Genomic DNA, 20,531 nt, shown 5'->3' on the forward strand with positions numbered 1-20,531 from the left:
AAAAAAAAAAAAAAATGTACTCCATAACTATGTGAGATTTAACCCAGGAATAAAACAATGGAAGAATAGTTTAATATAACTCTGTGGCTAGGCATGGTGGTGCATACATATAATCCCAGCACTCAGGAGGTTTAGACAGAAAAATTGCTTCAAATTCAAGGCCAGCCTGAACTAAAAAGCAAGACTCTATTTAAAAAACCAATGATAGGGCTGGGGAGATGGCTCAGTGGAACAAGTGCTTCCCTGGCAAGCACAAGGGCCTGAGTTCAATCCCTGGTTCTGCAAAAAACAAAAACCAAACCAAAACAACAGCAACAAAAAAACCAATGATAGATCCAGGTGTGATAGTACACACCTGTAATCCCAGCACTTTGGAGGCTGAAGCAGGAGGATCTTTGCAAGTTTGAGACCAGTGTAGGTGACAAAGTGAGCTCAATAGCAAGACCTTGAACTGCATAGCAAGACCTTGTCTCAAAACAACAAAAAAGACATACACAAAAGCAAAACAAAAACCAATCATTAAATTTAAAAAAAATACAGGTGTGATTACCTTAATTTACATGGGAATAGTGTTTGGTAAAATCCAACCTTGATGATTTAAAAATAAGGCTGTAATTGATGGAACCTTTCTCAACCTGATAAAAGCACTTATGAACAACTAAGAGCTATAGTAACATTCAGTCATGAAAAATTAAGAATTTGCTCCTGAGACCAGAGCCATGTATACCTACTTTGCCACTGCTATTATCATACTGAAAGTTCAAGCCATTTGAGCAAGACAGTATGACATCCAAATCTAAAAGTCATAAAATATTTGTATAAGACATGATACCGGGTGTAGAAAATCCCAAAGAACCCATCACAAAAGCTGTTAGAGCTAATAAATTCAGCAAAATTGCAAGGCATAAAATTATCACACAAAATTAGTGTGTTTCTGTACACCAGCAATAAACAATCTAAGAAGGAAATTAAGGAATCAGTTCCATTCACTAGGGAAAAAAATGAGGTAAAATACTTGTCACTAAAAGCTGCAAAACATTGCCAAAAAGAATTAAATAGGGGCTGGTGAGGCACAGGGACTGTGGTTTGATCCCTGGCACCAAATGCATTAGCCCCACTCACAGAGCAAGTTGAGCCAGCCACAAAAAATAAAATAAAACAGGGCACCCTGTATTCACAAATTGGTAGACAATATTGTTACAATGTCCAGACTACTCAAAATGGTCTGTTCCAGTGATGGTGAGAAAGGACTCTACTCCTGCTGTGGCATGCATGCCATCAAGGGTCAAAATCCTAGTGGCCTTTTCTGCAGAGACTAAAGACTCATTCCTAAAATGCTCTTGAAAAACAACAGGGGTCCAGGAGATAGCTCAGAGGCATAAATGCCTGCCTAGCAAGTGCAAGGTCCTGAGTTCATCTCTGGCACAAAAAACAAAACAAAACAAAAAAACACTAGAGAAACAAAATTTGAGCGCTCATTCTAGTTTCAGAACTTCCTACAAAATGTCAGTAATCTGAAGAGTTTTTCCTGGCATGAAGACAGAATTGAGACACTAAACTGTGTAGTAGCACTCACTTATAGTTCTAGTTCTCAGGGGGCTGGGGAAGAAGAATCTGAAGTTCAAAGCCAACCTGAGCTACATAGACCTTGTCCCTCACCAAAAAAAAGAATTGAGATTGAAGATAACCCCAACATCCATGGCTAATTGATTTTCAGCAAGGATTCAGGGATCTTCCAGTCAATGAGGAAAGATATCCCTTTAACAAATGATGCTGGCATAAGTAGATAGTGTCATGCGAAATAGTGAAGTTGGACCCCTATTTTATGCCATGTACAGAAACTAAAATGGTAGTAGTAGTTTTTGGATGGGATGTCCTGACTGCTTCTTGTGCTGTGGATGACCACTGAGAAGATAACAATGTGCAATGTATTAATTATTGAAAATGTACTATTAATCAGCTTGGAAAGTGTCTCATTGATATTTGTTTCTCAATAAAATAAAAAGAAACTAAAATGGATCAAAACCCTCAAGATCCAACCAGATGTGGTGACACACACCTGTAATCCCACTAAGACAGACTGAAGCAGGAGGATTGCAAGTTCAAGCCCAACCTGGACAATTTTATGTTTGCATTTTAATGACCTTGAATCTGACAGTGGATTTATACATATAGCAACAAAAAAAATAGTTACATTTTATTTCATCAAATTAAAAATTAGACATCAAAAGGCATTAAGAGGAACCTAGAAGCATCCTACAGAGTGAGGAAAAATCTCTGGGATATCAGATAATGATCTAGACCAAAATATATAAGGAATGCTTACAATAAAAAACAGCCCAGGAGGGCAGGAAAGATGGCTCAGGAGAGTAAGCGCTTCCCTGGCAAGCACAAGGGCCTGAGTTCAGTCCCCGGTTCTGGAAAAAAAAAAAAGCCCAATTTAAAAATAGGCTTGGTGTTTGTAAATAGGATATCAAGTCCGCATCTTGTACAGCAATTAACCACTAGGAAGAATGTATGCAATGTGTTAATTATTGAAACTGTCCTACCAGTTTGGTTTGAAACTGTCTCATTGCTATTTGTTTCTCAATAAAATTATGGGAAAATTTTTTTTTTAAATTAAAAAAAATAAAAATAGGCTTGGGCCAGCCAGATAGCTCAGCTGATTAAAGCACCTGCTTAGTCAGAAGCAGGGATCAGGTTTGATCCTCTCCGTGCAGGCCCCGCCCCTGGGGGCACTAAGACAGCAGTTGAGACTGGATGTGGTGGCATGCTTTGGAGGTTGAAAACAAGAGGATCACTGAGTCCAAGCTGCATAGTGAGACCCTGTAGACCCTGTACTAAATGCACAGAAATGTAAAAAATAAAATATAAAACTGAGCAAGGCACTGAATAAACATTTCTTCAAAGAAAACATACAGATGACTAGCAAGCAAATAAAGTCAACAAATCCTATAATCAAAAAGATCAAGGGCCAACCTGATAGCTCAGCATAAAGCACATAGGCAGAGCACAGGGGCCGTGTATGCTTTGCCAGCCCCTCCCACGAGGTGTGCTGAGACAGTGATTGAGACTGGGAGTCATGGTGCGAGCCTGTAATCCCAGCACTTGGGAAGCTGAACACAAGAGAATCACTAAGAGTCTGATCTACATAGTGAGACTGTAGACCTGTCCTAAATATAGGAAGAAAAAAAAAGATCAGAGCTGGGCATGGGGGTATATGCCTGTAATACCAGCACCTGAGAAGCTGAGGCAGTATAATCACGAAGTTTGAGGCCAGCATGGGCAACTTAATGACTTAGGCTTTTTTCTCAGGGTTTCACTATACAGTTAAGGCTGGCTTTGAATTCACTTTGTAGCCCAGGTTGGCCTTGAATTTGCAGCAGTCCATGTGCCTCAGCCTCCCAAGTACTGGGAATAGAGGCATGTGCCTCCACACTCAACTTGGTTTGGTATTTTTGAGACAGATTCTCACTATATAAATGAGGCTGGCCTTGAACTCATGGCAATCCTCCTACTACACTCTCCCAAGTGCTGGGATTACAGGCATGCATCACCACACCCAATTTACCTGGCCTTCTAATAAACACTTAAAGATATTTTTCATCAGTTTAGAAACACTAAACACTGGCTGTCTTTAGCACAACATGCTCCAATGACTATTTTCAAGGGTTTGGGATATGTACCAGATTCATCTAGTGGGCAGAATGGCAGTGACAACCAAGATGACTGTGATCATGTGAAACTGGTTTCTTCTAAATGGATTTACCAGCATATAACCCCATCATAAATCAAGGAGAACTTGTGTATATACACTGTTTCAGTAACCAAAAGATGCAAACAATTCAACTATTCTTGGATGGATTATAGTATACATGGAATATAATTCAGCCATAAAAAGAAACAAACTACTGATACATGCTACATTGTGGATGAACCTTCAGAACATCCCAAGTAAAAAGTCAAGACACAAAAGGTCGTATATTGTATGGTTCTATCATATGATATATCCAAAATAGACAGATCCAGGGGCTGGAGAGATGGCTCAGTGGTCTAAAGCACCTACTTGAAACAAGCTTGGCAAAGCACAGGGACCTCGGTTCGATCCCCCAGCACCACATGCCAGCCAGCCCCGCCCCCTGGTGGGCTCAGCTGGCCACACACACACACAATAAATAAATGTAATAAATAAAAATAAATAAAAAAAAATAGATCCATAGGGACAGAATAGAGGTAGGTGGTTTCCAGGAGCTGGAGTGAGGAGAAGATAGAGATAGACTGCTTACTGAGTAGAATTTTGGAGGCATATGGAGTTAGAATCTTACTGTGTTGCCTAGGCTGCCCTCAAATTCCTGGAGGCAAGCAGTCCTGATTAATTCTCTCAAGTAGCTGAGACTGTGGGCACAAGACATATCTGGTGTTTGTCTGGCTGTAAGGGATTTTACTCTGGAGCAATGGAAATATTTTAGAAAATGTAAGTGGTGGTCATACAATGATGTGAACTGTTCACTATAGAATAATTATGTGAATTTTATTTATAAAGGGAAACAAGTCACTGCAAGAAGTAGATAACTAAATCCAATTGAGTGTGAAGTTCCTTTTGGAGTCTGCACAGGAGACAGCCTGACCAAGACATTAAGGTTGCTACTATATCCCTGTAGTAGCTTATTAGTCATAGTCACACAAAGCAACAGGGATGGTGTTGTGATGAGGGACTCTGGCCACATACAGTACCTGGAAGCTTCTTATCATAAATGTTTCCTTGCAAAAGAAATACTTGTCTTTGCTCTCAAAAGGCTGAGTCTAAGGATAGTGTGTGTAGTCCAGCCATCTGTTTGCTCTCAGATCTTTTGTTTTTAAACCCAAATTTTACTGGCATTTTGAAGATTTTTTCCTAAAGGAAGATCTTCTGCTTTTGTATTTCCTTTCCGAAGAGCTTTTACCATTTTTTAATGTATTTGTTATGTTAGTTTGAAAAAAGGAATTACATTTAAGTCCAAAAGTGATCTCCTGGCATTCTTACCTACAGAAATAATTTTTCACCACTATCTTGGTAAAACACTCATCTAAACAGTGACTCAGGCTAGAAAGCTATTACCCTATTGCCATACATCTTGTCCGTTCTGGTGACATCTCAATGAGTGGTCACCAGATTCAGCTAATAGGTTGTTTCATATGTCCTATGAATTAAAACTGATATTAGAGATTTTTAAAGGGATATTTTAAAATAACAAAAAACCACTTGCCAGAGACCATCCTTGGGGCTAGGGAGATGGCGCAGTGGAATAAGCGCTTCCCTGGCAAGCACAAGGGCCTGAGTTCAATCCCCGGTTCTGCCAGGGGGGGGGGACATAGAGACCATCATTCCCTATTCGGTTCCTTCTGCTTAGCCAGAAGAGGTCAAGAGACTTTCACACTAGTGAGTTGGAGTGAGTGGGAACACAAGCAAGCTCCAGACCATAGCTGACAGGATTGTGGACTCCTGTCCAGACTTTAATTGTTCCTGTACCCCTCACAATTTCTCCTGTTCCTACTGAGACCCTAGTAGTACAACCACAGTCTATCTGAGCCAGGTATCAGTGCATGAAACATTAAGAGAAACTGGTACAACAGAAAAAGGGGCTGGATCTGTGAGGGCTGAGCATATGGCCAGGTTGTATCTGAGGTTGGCATCACGGGACACTACTGGGAATCAATGTGTCTAGACTTGGAAGCAGTTCTACATGTTCATGCTGATTACTGATTCAGTAATAAGCACAGGGCTCTCCAGTGAGGTGTGTTTGAGTAGTGGTCGGTAGAAGTGTTAACAACATGCCTCATAATTGTCTATGCTTCTCTAAAGATAGGCTTCTCTATACCTACAGCAAGGTTCTGCCTCTTTACATTGTTGAATCTTAAGACCAAACCAGAACATTATTAGCTGATACTGAAAGAAAACAAGATAGGCCTAAAAGGCTTATACTTTACAGTGTTGAAAAAGAAAAGGAGTTAAATATGTAGTAATGTAATAACATATTATGTTTCCTTGTATGGATTGGAGGGGTGAGAAGTACATGGATTTGGGGCATATTTTCAGGTAGAGCCAAGAGGAATTGCTCTAAGTGTGACAGGAAAAAGAACTAGGGGCACCCAGCCTATTGGCCTGACTCAGCAGGCAATCTGCAGGTGCATTTCTGGAATGGGGAATCCTGAGAAATATGGGTTGTTTTTTCTCTTCAGCTTCTGCATAGTATTATTACCTTGGAGCTCTGTCAGCCCTTCTCTAGTTCCTTTGTAAGATCTAGACTACCATCTGTGTTGGGTTCCCTGTTCCCCATGCTTCCTCTCCAGAAGGTGAGGCCAGTGATCCTGCAGACTTGTCTGTGTGCTGTGTTATTCCTGTCACAGCAGTTCCTTCTATGACTGGGTATTTATTGTTTCAGATTGTGATACCAGGACTGAAGACAAAGAGTGTTGTCTGGAGGAAAATGTTTCTGAGGATTTGAAATCACAGGCAGAAATGTAAGAAAACTGTGCAGATGATGTTTCCCAGTTTCCTGAGTTTGGAGAACTCTGACAGGACCTAATAGAAAAGGATTGGAAGGTCCCCAGAGGTACAGCCTCTCTACCAGAAAGGGACCTTCACACCAGTGACAGTGCTCCTTCGGGATCCCTTAAGGGAGAAAAGTCTGGATTGTCATAGTTTTGACCAAAGCTTCAATCTGAACCCAAGTCTGATGGCATATCAGGGAGTCCCTATGGAAAAGAGGCTGAATCTGTATGATACATGTGGTCTTGATGCCTCACAGCACAGTGAGGACCTAACTGACCATGAGAGTATTCCCACAAGTGAAAGCCCATTCATATGTAATGGGTGTGGAAAAAACTTCAGAGGAAACTTTGACCTTATTCAGCATCAGATAGCCAACACTAGAGAGAAGTCCTTTATGTGTAATGAATGTGGAAAATCCTTCAGTCAGAACTCAGTTAAAAACCATCAGCCATCTCTTGTGAGTATGAAAGCCTACCAGTGCAGTAAGTGTGAGAAAGCCTTCCATGGGTGTGCAGACCTTGCTAGGCATCAGGTTCATCACAGCAGTGAGAGGCCTTATGTGTGTAATGAATGTGGGAAAGCCTTCAGCCAGAATTCAAGCCTTAAAAAGCACCAAAAGTCTCACATGAGAGAGAAACCCTATGAATGTGACGAGTGTGGAAAGGCTTTTAGGAGGAGCTCAAACCTTATCCAACATCAGAGAATCCATTCTGGGGAGAAACCATATGTGTGTGACAAATGTGGGAAGGCCTTCCGGAGGAGCTCAAACCTCATTAAGCACCACAGGATTCACACAGGGGAAAAGCCTTTTGAGTGTGGGGAGTGCAGGAAGGCCTTCAGCCAGAGTGCACACCTCAGAAAGCATCAGAGGGTTCACACTGGAGAGAAACCTTATGAATGTAATGATTGTGGTAAACCATTCAGTCGAATCTCCAACCTCATTAAGCATCATAGGGTTCACACTGGAGAGAAACCTTACAAATGCAGTGACTGTGGGAAAGCATTTAGTCAGAGTTCCAGTCTTATTCAGCACCAGAGAATTCACACTGGAGAAAAGCCTCATGTGTGCAACATATGTGGAAAAGCCTTTAGTTACAGTTCAGTGCTCAGGAAGCACCAAATAATTCACACGGGAGAGAAGCCATATGAATGTAGTGTCTGTGGGAAAGCCTTCAGCCACAGCTCCGCTCTAATCCAGCATCAGGGAGTACACACTGGTGACAAGCCCTATGAATGCCACGAGTGTGGAAAGACTTTTGGTCGCAGCTCCAATCTCATCCTTCACCAGCGAGTCCACACTGGAGAGAAACCCTATGAATGTACTGAGTGTGGAAAAACTTTCAGCCAGAGCTCAACCCTCATTCAGCACCAGAGGATTCATAATGGTTTGAAACCCCATGAGTGTAACCAGTGTGGTAAAGCCTTCAACCGAAGCTCAAATCTTATTCACCACCAGAAAGTTCACACTGGGGAGAAGCCCTACACATGTGTTGAATGTGGTAAAGGCTTCAGCCAGAGCTCACACCTTATCCAACATCAGATAATCCACACTGGTGAGAGGCCATACAAATGCAGTGAGTGTGGAAAAGCCTTCAGTCAACGTTCAGTCCTAATCCAGCACCAGAGGATTCACACAGGGTTAAAACCCTATGTCTGCACTACTTGTGGGAAAGCTTTCAGCCAGCGGTCAAAGTTGATTAAACATCAGGTGATTCACACCAGGGAGTAGTCTGAGCTGGAAGGAAGGAAATCATCCCAGGCTCCTCTCAGACTCCTCTGGCCCTTATCACAGCCTCTACACCTTTCCAGACCTGAAACCCAGGGTCACTCAACCATCTACATATTCAACCACCACAGCACCTGGAACACTCCTTAGATCACCCTTCACAGGTTCTTTCCCCTGCCAATATTCCACCTCATGTGATCCCTTGTAGGTATTTTGTTTTAAAAAGTTTATGGCAGGTAACAAATACTCATTAGGAAGAAAAGATTATGAAGGCTGCATACTCACAAATAGAATTTATTATGGTTTAAAGTTATTAAAAAGTGACGTTTGGTTGTAGGTAATGACACTAATTCATTTGGCAATTAATCATAGGATATGTTATCTGTCAGTGGCTGTTGTTGATATTTTATTTTCATCAACTCAAGTTGAGTGTTTTTCATGACTGATTAGTTATCCTCTTCTGAGGTGATACGCTAATTCCTTACCCCATCTTACTGACTCCTTCATAAAACTTGCACCCAGCACATATATATATATGTATATATATATATATATATATATATCAGATCAGCTGCCCTGTTGCTCTCCAAACTTCCAGTTCTGTATCTGTGCAGGCCCCAGAGACATCTGTGTACCTCATTTTCTTGCCCATAAGCTTCCATGCTCAGTATTTGTCAAGATACATACATCATCAGACATTTTTGGGATTATGTCCTAGACACCCTGCCCTAGACCCAGCACACAAACTTCCATCCTTATTTTCCTGGAGATAGGCCCCTGACCCTGGAACATGCAAGAAAGAACAAAACAAAACAAACAGGTTTGATACGTCTTCACTAGAGAAACCTCCAGACACCAGCTAGCAAGTTGCAATCTAGGAGTGTCACAGGACCTACAGGCCAAATCTAGCACACCTGTCAGTTAATTTTTGTTAGGATTCAACTGTGCCATTGACTTAAAGATATCTATGGCAGCTTTTGCATAGCAGAAGTGAAAATTATGATAGATACCATATAGCCTGAAAGGCTGGAGTCTTTACTTTCTGCTCCTTTACAGGAGTTTGCCACCACAGCTGTTAGGATGCTACCCTGTCATTAGAGGTGGGTCGGGTCCAGGCTTTGCCCAAGGGACTCAAGTTCTTACAGGAGTTGAGATGGCCTTTCTGACCAGGGGCCTACTCATGTGCTATAGAATGATTGTATGTATACAGTGGGTACTTCTTGACCAGTTCTTATAGCCACACAAGATCCCTGTTTCCTTACTCTTCCATGAACACTGTAAGCCCTATGGGGGAACATGAGACCTAGAATTGAACTTCATTCTTATTGCAGTCAGTTTTGTGAAGAGTGAATGACATAGTATGGGTGGCAACTTTTAAAACTATACCTCGTTCTTAGTTGAGGGTTTTTTTTGTTTTGTTTTGTTTTGTTTTGTCTTGGTGCTGAAGATCGAACCCAGGGCTTCTAGCTTGCAAGGCAAATGTTCTACCACTGAGAATCCCCAGCCCCAACTATACCTCTTTTGTAACAGTCTGTGTTAGGTAACTCACAGACAGTTAGAATTTTCTGACTCACTAGGATGAAAGAAGTAGGCTTACAGGCAAACTTCCACTAAATATTCTAGAACAGTCCCATATTACCCTTCTACTTGGGAGCTGCTATACACTTAGATATCTCACTGCTCTGCTGTGGACCTAGGCCAGCAGACAGGTTGAACTTCCTTTACTGTTGCTGTGACTTAATATCTTGTGTATCTGTATGAGAACCAGAATTAATACTTGTTCTCTACCAGCAGCAAAGGAACATAAAGGGCAGATTGTAGATTCTGTTCTGAAAAGGCAGCAGAGAGTTCCAGGGTGTGTGAAGTAGATTTCATGAGTTTCTGAGTAGTTATAAATAACTGGTTGTACTATAACTTGCATTTTTTTTTTTTTTTTAATTTTAGGGAAGGGTCTACAGGGTGTCCAGGGTCTCACTACTAGATCAGACTCATAGTGATCCACCTGTTTACAGCCTTCCAAGAGCTGGGATTACTGTCGCCTGCCACCACGCCCAGTCTCAATCATAGTCTCAGCGCCCTAGGGCGGGGCCAGCACTGCATTTTTGTGATTGTTTTAAAATACTGAAATAATTGGACTCAGAAAATTTGTTGTATCACAAGGCATATCCACCTCCATCCACTCAGATTCTCAACTTTCCTTTGTTAATTTTCTTTTCTCCATTAAAAAAAAAAAGTTCTTTCCCAAGACTGAGCTACACATGGGATGTACCTTGCCCCAGAATGTCAGCATGTGCTTCCCAGCAAGAACCTCTTCTACAGGCACAATATCATTGTCAAAGTAAAAAAACAAATGAGTTTTATTAATGTTTTGGCACGTGTCCCAGTGATGACCCTTATATCAAATAGAAATATTTTTCCCTAGACTAGAAGCTCGTCTTCAATCATACTTACATAGCTGTCATGTCATTCTTTCCAGAATAGTTCCATCTGTGTCTTTCATAACACATTTTTGAAGCAGTGGGCCATTTACATTGTAGAATGTCCTTTCTCTTGGTTTTGTCCAGTGTTTCCTGATGACTTTGGCAGAAACCAAGAAAGAGATGTTGTTGAGTTCTGTGATTTTTTTTTTTCTTTTTTGGTCTCTTTTAGGTGAAGTTATTCTTTATCATTTTCTTATTGTACTTTGAAGTTACTATTTTCCCCGTAAGTATTTTCTAGAAAGAGATTTGGAATCAATGTAAGCAACCTGTTTTTCACTAGTTTTTATCCCCATTTGGATCTGTCATTTATTTCTAATTCTGGTACCAAAGGAAGAAATTCATCTCCATTTATTTGTTTGTATATGAATATAAACTTACTGATTACTATATGTTTTGTGGCTTCAGTTTGTTACTTTTCTCATTTATTAATCCCTCAGATTTGCCTAGGTTAAGCCACTGGGGAGCACTCTAGCTGTTCCCCGGGCCTTTTGACATCTTTCATTTGTTAGCATTTCCTTTGCTTTGTGGGACAGCAAACTTTTCTGAGTTCATCCTATATGTTCCTTCCACCATATATGAAATAAGTTTGTTCTTTTCCCAAGAAATCCTGGGTTTTTGTTTTTTTGTGGAGAGGGTTTGGGAAAACACAACCTAAATGTTGGATGTGTACATTGTTACCAGAGACTAACTTCTGGGACCTTTCAACAGAGAGCTAGGAAATAAGATGTGTGTGCTTACACATAAACATCATCTTGTAGCAATTCCTATACCTATAATTATATTGAAAAAAACCAGGGTGGGCCAGATAGCTCAGCAGACTAAAGCACCTGCTTAGGCAAGCACTAGGGGGCTGGAGTTTGATCCCTATGCCATACCAGCCCCGCCCCCGGGGTGTGCTGAGAGGGCGATTGAGACTGGGTGTGGTGGCCCACCCATGTAATCCCAGTGCTTGGGAGGCTGAAAACGGGAGGATCACTATGAGTCTGATCTGTGCAGTGAAACCCTGTAGACGTAGACCCTGTACTAAATACATTTTTAAAAAATCACCAATTCCAGTTCACACCAGAGAGCTTATTTCACTCTTTCTTCTTCCCATATTTTTAACCTGCCTTTTTAAAAAAATAGAAATATGGTTCCTGTTGCCTTCAATATATTTACTCAATATTTTTGTGCAGTCCTAGAATATAATAGGTAGTGTCAAAATTGCTAATCCATAATCACTGTGAAAACATACTAATTCTTCAGTGTTTGTCTATAAGTCTTTAGCTTGAAGCTGTAGGTGAAAATACTGTGGTCAAGCTGGGTTTGCTGGTGCACACTTGTACTCCCAGTCACTACTGGATGCTGAAGCAGAAGGATTACCATGATTTATAGCAGCCCCGCCATACATAATGAGTTCAAGCCCAGCTTGAACTACAGAGTGAGACCCTGTCTCAAAATACAAAAATGCTATGTTCAAATGATACTTGACTCTTGGTTTTGTCCTTTTTCTTTCTCTTTCACATGGGTAGGTTTCTTTCTGTTGTGTTCCATGTTAGTATATCTGTACCTATATCTGTACTAGTTTCCTTTCTTACAAGGTTAGTGATTCAAAGTTTAAAACATAAAAATTCTTTAAAAGGAAATTAGGAAAACAGACATAAATAGTGAAGTCTTTTTCATTTTATAGACACATAATATTTTTTCTGGGGGGTGAAGGGGGATGAGATAGGGTTTTTGTATGTAGTTCAGGCAGCCCTTAAACTCACTGTGTAGCCCAGGGTGACCTCAAATTCATGACGATCCTCTTGCCTCAGCCTCCCAAGTGCTATGATAACAGATGGGCACCACCACACATGGTGACACATAACAGGGGTGAAATTTTTCCCTAAGTTATCTGTGGATTTAGTATAGCCTCCATCATAATCTGAACAGAAATAATTTAGGAACTAGTCCAAATTATCTTAAGTAGCAAGTGTCTTAACATTTGGTAGAAAATGAAGATACCCACTCAACTAACATTAAGTTAGGTGAGGAATTTATTGGAGTGCTACAGACAGACCTACTTTATGCTCTTTAGGACAGTGGCGTGTGGACAGGAACAACTTAAACATTCTTTTTCTTCTCTGTCCATTTCATTCCTTTTAAATGTGCTGGATAAATCATGCATGGTGGTGCATGCCTATAATCCCAACACTAAGTTGGGTAAAGAGGAAAGATCTTGAGTCCAGCCTGGACTACATGGTGAGTTCAAATGTTGAGCTACATAATGAGATACTGATTTGAAAAGGAGGGGCAAGAGAAATGAAGGAAATGGCTATCCTAAATATACTGCCTGGTTAACAGCCCTCACCCATCAGGGACAGGACCTCTTAGTGAAATAGTATCCCTAGCCTCAAATATATCCACCCAGTTCAACAACTGCTCTTTTGCCTAATTGGTTTATGGGTCCTTGCAGGCCAACATCAGGGTTAAAATCAAGAGCTACCTTTAGAGCCTGTCAAGTTTGTGGTGTCTGTAAAAATTCAAATCAGAAAGGCCGGCGAGATAGCTCAGCAGACTAATCACCTGTTTAGGCACATGCAGGGACCAGGGTTCAATCCCTGGCACCACAAGTCGCTAGCCAGCCACCAAGACCAGGCATGGTAGCACACTCCTGCAATCCCAGCACTGGGGAGGCTGAAAACAGTAGCATCATTACAAGTCTAAGCTGCATAGTGAGTCCCTGTACAAATACATTTAAAAAAAATTTTTTTTCAAACAGAAAAAGATATTACCCTGGACCTCAAGGAAAGATTTGGGATAGAGATGTAAGTTTTGAGAGTCACTGGTATACTTTTATATAGGTTGAATATGTTGCTCAGTGGTGGAACACTTCCCAAGAGTATGAGTCCTTGTTGGATGAATTCTCAGCACCTCCAAAATAATATATAAAATGAGCTTGAATCCCTGGGAAAGTATGCAGTAGTTCAGGGAGAATCAAGAAGGGGGCCCACATCTCACCAACACTGAGCATTCATAGTGGGGGAGGAAGAGAAACAACATGGCCACTGTGAAACAGACCTAAGTGGCCAGGAGGAGGGGCAACTGCATCACACACTGTGCAGAAAAGAATTGAGATAATCACAAGGAGGCCTACTTCTGTGAAAGTTGGGGCAGGAGCCCAGTGGGAGGGTCTCCACAGTCAAGGCAGGCAGTGATAATGGAGAACTTGTAGGGATCCACTGATCTCACCACAGTTGGTTCTACCTGGGGAGAAACTGCGGCAGGAATGAGAAAGAGACAAGAAGACAAGCTGGGCTAGGTGGGAACTGTTCTGCCTGATGGGCAAGACTAATGCAACCACACAACAAAAGGACCATTATTTATATTTTTGCAAAGTTAGTAACACATGACACAAGGTTGCCTAGCGACTAATAACTGACCTTAACCAGACAGGATGTTTATCTCAGGACTGAGGTAGCTTGTTTGCTTGAGGCACTGAGGCCTAGTCCAACCTACACACATTTTGATCAATTTCCTAGCCACCTTGGCTCCCAACAGGAGCTGGTAGAGGTGAAGAAAAAAGGAACAAAATTGTCCCTCCAGAAGGTTGAGAGAGATTGGTCTTGGACACAAAGAGAGACTCCTATGATGCACTAGAAAAAGGAAATGTGCAAATGTAGGACATGTAAGTATGCTAAAGGGTTTTCTGTGACAGCTTGCAGCTTCTAAGTTCTCAGAATAGAGGGACACAAGACTAACTGTTGTAAATGGGGCATGTGAACAGAAGAAAATGCAGAAGAGTTGACCTGTGGGCAGGGGTCAGCTCCATCGGCTTCAGCCAGAATGAGTTGGCTCCTAGTCTCAACCCAGGAAAAATCTGTGCTCTGCTCTGTTTCCATCTCCCCTCCAGGGCAGCACCTTCCCTGAAGCAATAGCTTGCAGGGGAAACTGACACCATTCTGAAAGCACACAGGGCCTGTTATCCTCCCACCCACTGGCTAGAACTCCATACCATGGAGGACAGTCCAGTGCAGTGCTTTGGAATGTAACCTTGTCTTTTCTCTTTGGCCAGCTGGATTTAATAATTTCTTTTAACTGGCCCCTCCCCAACACACAAAAAGGATAAAAGGAAAAAAAAAACTGGATATAGAGATGAAAAAGCAATATTGAAATGGCCACAATTTACCTCAACTAGAAAATCAGAATTTACTAAGAGTTTATTACATAACAAAAGGCCAGGTTTGTTGGCACATACCTGTGATTCCAGCTACTCACAGTCAGCATCTGCTGAAATGCACCTTGGCAGCTCTTCATGGGCTTAATACATTATATATCACATAGAATTAGCCTGCAGTACCACTGGATTTACCCAGATGCCCTGTATTCGCACAGGGGTAGTGCGTATAAAAGAGGAAAAATAGGTCTACCATACCATAATCCTCAGAAACCTTGCCTTTCCTAAATTCCCCATAACCATTAAGTGCCCGTTGCCCTAAAAAGTGCCATCAAAGACACAGTAGCTCTGACCAATGAGCAATAAATTAAAACTTATTCTTTGGCACTTAGGAGTTGGCGTGACACGGCCAGGGAGATGGCTCAATAAAATAAGCACTTGCCTGGGAAGTGCAAGGGCCTGAGTTCAATCCCCAGTTCTGAAAAAAAAAAAAAAGAAAAAGAAAAATGTATTTTAAAAAAAAAAAAGTTGGCATGACAACATAGGACCCCAAGCACTTCCCCAGCCCCAGCTAAAATAGTTATTATAGCCCAATATAAATGTTCAAAAGGCCTTCAAAGATTGGAATCTGGGGCCGGGGAGATGGCTCAGTAGGATAAGTGCTTGACTGGCAAACGCAAGGATCTGAGTTCAATCCCCGGTTCCGCAAAAAAAAAAAAAAAAAAAAGATTGGAATCTATTATATGAGACCTATTTAAAGAACAGAATTATCTCTGCTGCTTTTACCAGGCCAGTTTGACCTGTTTTTGAATCTGAAAACAGTAAATGCTGTTTGAAGGTCAGTTACTAACTTCATCTATGCATTTATGGCTCTTACCCAATATTGCTAAAACTACTGACACCCTCTATTTGACAACTGGCAAGGGTTTATTTATTTGTTTAGTCTTTTTGAGACAGGGTTCAGCTATGTAGTTCAGGCTAACCTTGTGCTTATTTTGTAGCCCAGGCTGTTTTTTTTTTTGTTTTGTTTTGTTTTGTTTTTTTGGTGGAACCGGGGATTGAACTCAGGCCAATGCACTTGCCAGGGAAGCACTTGTTCTACTGAGCCATCTCCCTGGTCCCCCCAGGCTGGTCTTTTTTTTTTTTTTTTGCGGAACCGGGAATTGAACTCAGATCCTTGCGTTTGCCAGTCAAGCACTTATCCTACTGAGCCATCTCCCCGGCCCCCCAGGCTGGTCTTGAACTTGTAACTATCCTATTACCTTAGCCTCCAGAGTGCTGGGATTACAGGGGAGCACCATCCCGCCTATCCCAGCAAGTGTATTGTTTGTACAGATTTGGGTGACAGGTTTTATCCTATACCTACTGCAGCAGCTTTCAGTTGTAGTTTGTCTTCCATCTGTAGGGACATAATAATATACCCTTCCCAAGTGACCATAGATGCCTTAACAGCCTTCCCAACATACATGCCCTCTCAGGTAAGATTTTAATTGCATTCACCTTTCTCCAGGAGCACAGCAGTGATACACATTGATGACACACTCAGGACATGCAGATGTAAGAGACCTCACCTAAGGGTAAGGCCCCATACAGTTCTGGAGTCCACCACATCTCTCAGGTTCCTGGGAGCAGTTTGGTAGGCCAAGCACTACCCTTGCTGATGCTAACACATAGCTGTTATTCTACAAGACACCCACAACTTCCTTCAAATTTTTGGAGATCCAGAGACAAAACGTACCTCATTCAAAATTTCATTTAAGTCTATTTATCCTGTTGTATGTCAGCCCACTTTGTACAGGCCTCTCCAGCAGAGGACTCTGGAGTCTCAAAGTACAGCACTAGAGGAACCCTTGGAAGAGCCCCACCAAGCTGCCTTCACAGCAAAGGCTGTGCCAACTTCCATTCATGCCTCCTGGGTTCTCAGCCACCCAGCTTGGCTGTAAAGTGTTTTGGTGCAAGAATCTTGTTTCCTTACACCCACACTGCATGCCACTGGAGCAGTAGATGCTGGCTTCTGGGAAATGAGGCTTTCACATACCCTGAACTTCTGGCCCACAGTTTTCCACTAGAAGCAGCACCTAAGCTCACTGTGGCCACCAAGTACTCTTGATACAGGATAGAGCCACATTGCTCTTCTGGCATTCCACCTGCATCCATGACAGATGTTGAAGTCCTGAGGGGTCAGACTTCATGACTATCTGGGAAGTCCCTCAGGATGAACTGAGTAAGCAGCAATAGCAGTTTATTACCACTGTTGTGGGAGTAGAGCTCACTTTGGAGCTGCTGCTTTCTGCTTCTTGACCAGAATATCCTGTTGAACACAGTTGGACAAACTTCAGGCAGCTATCTTAACACCAGATGCTTCTAGCCAACAAATAGTCCCAACAAGGGCTGGCCAAATAGCTCAATGGATTAAAGTGCCTGTTTAGGCAGATGTAGGGGCCAGGAGTTCGATCCCCTGGCCTGCCATGCTGACCCCACCCCTGAAGCATGCTGAGACTGCCATTGATTGAGACTGGGTGTGGTGGCCCACGCCTGTAATCCCAGCACTTGGGAGGCTGTAAACAGGAGGATCACTAGGAGTTTAGTCTACACAGTGAGAACCTGTACACCCTGTCTTAAATTTAAAAAAAAAAAAAATAGTCCCAACTACACATTTTCACAAATTTTGGGTCACTGACCCGTTGGGTAGAGAACTCTGGGAAATTCTTGTCTCACAGATAGCCAAACTATAAATCATTTATGGTACCTGTGCCACAGCCAGCTGTTTGTTATCCTTGAAGGCCTGCAAGGTTCTCCGTCAGTCACTGATATAAATCAAGATTCCAGATGTCACTGTGTATACTCAGGCTGCACAAGATGCCTCAACAAGATGATCCTCATCCTCAACAAGATGATCCTCATCCCACCCTGAGTTTCAGGTATTACTGATAGTGACCAAGGCGTTGGTGGCAGTAAGCCTCATACTTTCTCTTTTGGGTGCTTATCAGGACAGGCAGATAGGCCTGGGTGCTCCGGATGGCTCAGTTGGGATTACTGTGCAACCCCTTTACTAAGAATCCCTCCCACTGGCCCTGCCTCCAGCCCAGCCTCCTTTCCTTGCTCTCTCAAGCCATTCCGGACCTGTGGAAAAGTCCTGTTCAGCTCTTTCCCTGGAGACCTCAACTATGTCAGCAGACCTTTTCACAGGAAGACCTGTGAGGGAATTTTAAGCTTTTTAATCAAGCTACTAAAAAAAAAAAAAAAAAAAAATCAAGCTACTAATTGGTAATTATACTATTACACTGATAGATTAAAGTAATGGAATAAATTTTGTCTTAAAATAATGAGGATCCAAGCTGTTTAAGAGAATATAATTATAAAATCAAATGATAACACCTAGTCCTACATTTGAATTAGAAATAACTTGTGAATTTATGATATATTTTGATTTTTTTTTAAATTACTAGACTTCGGGGAGCTGGTGAGATGGCTCAGTGGTCTAAAGCACCTACTTAGAACAAGCTTAGCAAAGCACAGGGACTGTGGTTCAATCCCCCAGCACCACATGCCAGACAGCCCCGCCCCCTGGTGGGCTGAGCTGGCCACACACATACACACACACACACATAAATAAATAAAATAAATGAAATAAAATAAATTACTAGAGTTCAGAGTAACCAGACATTGATATAGGAAGATTTGACTTTATACAGCTATTCCCACAAATGCTGAAGAAATATCAAGATGAGAATGTCGCCATCTTACATGTTGTTACGGTTTGATCTGAGATGTTCCCCCAAAGTGGGAAGGTGGTTGGATCATGGAGGTGATTTATTCATTAGTGGTTTCACCTGCTGGTGGGTGAAGTGGGTGAGCATGCTTTGAAGGTGGAGCCTCACCAGAAGAGATGGTTCACTGGGTCATGACCTGGAAGGGCATCGCTCCCTCGCAGCGCCTCCCTGGTCTCTCTGCTCCCTGGCTGCCATCACATAAGCAGCCTTTTTCTGCCCAGACCTTCCCACCATGCCATTTCTGTGTTGTACCCAGCTGAGTATGGACTGAATCTTCTAAAACATGAACTTAAGCTTCTCCTTTAAGTTATAGGTGTCAGGAAATATGTCTCAGCAACAAGAAAAGTGCCTACGGCACATTTAGATAATGATCCTAAACGGAAATGTGTATTCTGCCCCATCCCCAAACTGAACTTAATCAGTTTTTATCTCTTAGTTTACAGGAAGTTCAAAGGACAGAAGGATACCACAAGAATACAGACAGCAAAATCGAAAATATGAGAAACTCCACCATATGTATGACCTGACTTCAATAAGTTGCAAAGGAAGAAGTTTGGGGAGGGACATTATAGATGAAAATATCTAAGAGAACTGTTGAACAAATACGTGGTTATGGTTTATGTTTACTGTTGAACAAATATGTGGTTATGGTTTATGTTTACATGTATGCCCCCCTCTCACACATACCCACACAAAGCCTTATGCACTGATGTGGGGTTTTTTGAAGGTAACCCAACCATGGGGGCATGATAGTCATAGGTGAATTAGTCTCCTGAGGAGCTTAGGGCTACACATGATGTTGAGAGATACAGCGTGATCACAGGAGATGGGTTACTGGGAACAGCTTGGATAGGGTATGTCTCCCTCCCCTGTCCTCCCTTCTAGTTCTCTGCATCCCCACTGACCTGCTGTGAGCAGCCTCACCTCTGCCATGTCCCTGTTCCTTTGCCATCTTGCCTAGGAGCCACCTGAATATGCACTGAAGCCTCTACAAATTGTGAGGCAAAATAAAGCCCTCCTTTCAATTTAGGTTGCAGGTATTGTGTCTCGGCAAGGAGGAGATGACTAAGACTTGTATTATGTGTATCTGGTTTGAATATGGACCTACATGAACCAGTTCTAAAAGTAGTAATAATGTGTGAAGCCAGGTATCATGCACATGCTTGTAATCTGAGCATTCCGAGAGGCTGAGGCAGGAGAATCAGAATTCATATTCTACCTGTAGGACAGTGTCTCAGAATTTAAAAACAAAAGAGGCATGGAGACATAGCTCAGTATAAAGACCCTGGGTTCAATCCCCAATACAAAAAAATATATATATATTGAAACTGTCCTACCAATTTGATTTGAAACACTCTCATTGCTATTTGTTTCTCAATAAAATTATGAAAAAAAAATAAAAAAATTTTTAAAAAGTCTGCACTGGTTATTTGATGGCAACAAGAAGTTTAGTGTATATTCATGTGGGATGATAGTTTTGTAATTAACTTTTTAACAGAAATAGTGACAAATGATTGTATATTTCAAAATTACTTAGTAATTTTTTTTCCTGTATTTTAGGAGGGTGTTCAGGGTCTCACTACTAGATCAGACTCATAGTGTGATTCTCCTGCTTACAGCCTCCCAAGCGCTGGGATTACAGGCACGTGCCACCACGCCCAGTCCCAGTCTGTCTCAGCACACCCTGGGGGCAGGGCTGGCACAGCAGGCCCAGAGATTGAACTCTTGGCTCCTGTACCTGCTTGCAGGCACTTTAATCTGCTGAGCTATTTGGTCGGCCCTAAGAGTGAATATTAAATGTCCTCTTCACACAAGATTTATGTCTATGAGGTAATGGATATGTTAATTAGCTAGGTGTTTTAAATTGTTAATTCTGCGTGTA

At 41.9% G+C, this 20,531-nt stretch overlaps 1 protein-coding gene across 2 annotated transcripts in view; it reads left to right on the forward strand.

Annotated features, from left to right (window-relative positions):
- The window catches only part of Znf16 (zinc finger protein 16), a 29,781-nt gene extending 10,535 nt beyond the window's left edge, over positions 1-19,246 (forward strand). The window contains exons 2-3 of one of the 2 annotated variants that reach the window (XR_002822724.1): positions 6,423-6,501; positions 19,086-19,246. Coding sequence is in view for 1 of the 2 variants with exons in the window: in XM_023723970.1 (XP_023579738.1) it covers positions 6,717-8,261 (1,545 nt within the window). In the remaining variant the exon portion in view is untranslated. Of the gene's footprint in view, positions 1-6,422; positions 8,769-19,085 lie in introns of those variants that run through there. The other variant, XM_023723970.1, reaches the window with a different exon arrangement.
- Positions 19,247-20,531: the final 1,285 nt, after the last annotated feature.

The sequence above is a fragment of the Octodon degus genome, unplaced genomic scaffold, assembly GCF_000260255.1.
Source record: "Octodon degus isolate 3935 unplaced genomic scaffold, OctDeg1.0 scaffold00104, whole genome shotgun sequence".
In the NCBI taxonomy this organism is placed as follows: Eukaryota; Metazoa; Chordata; class Mammalia; order Rodentia; family Octodontidae; genus Octodon; species Octodon degus.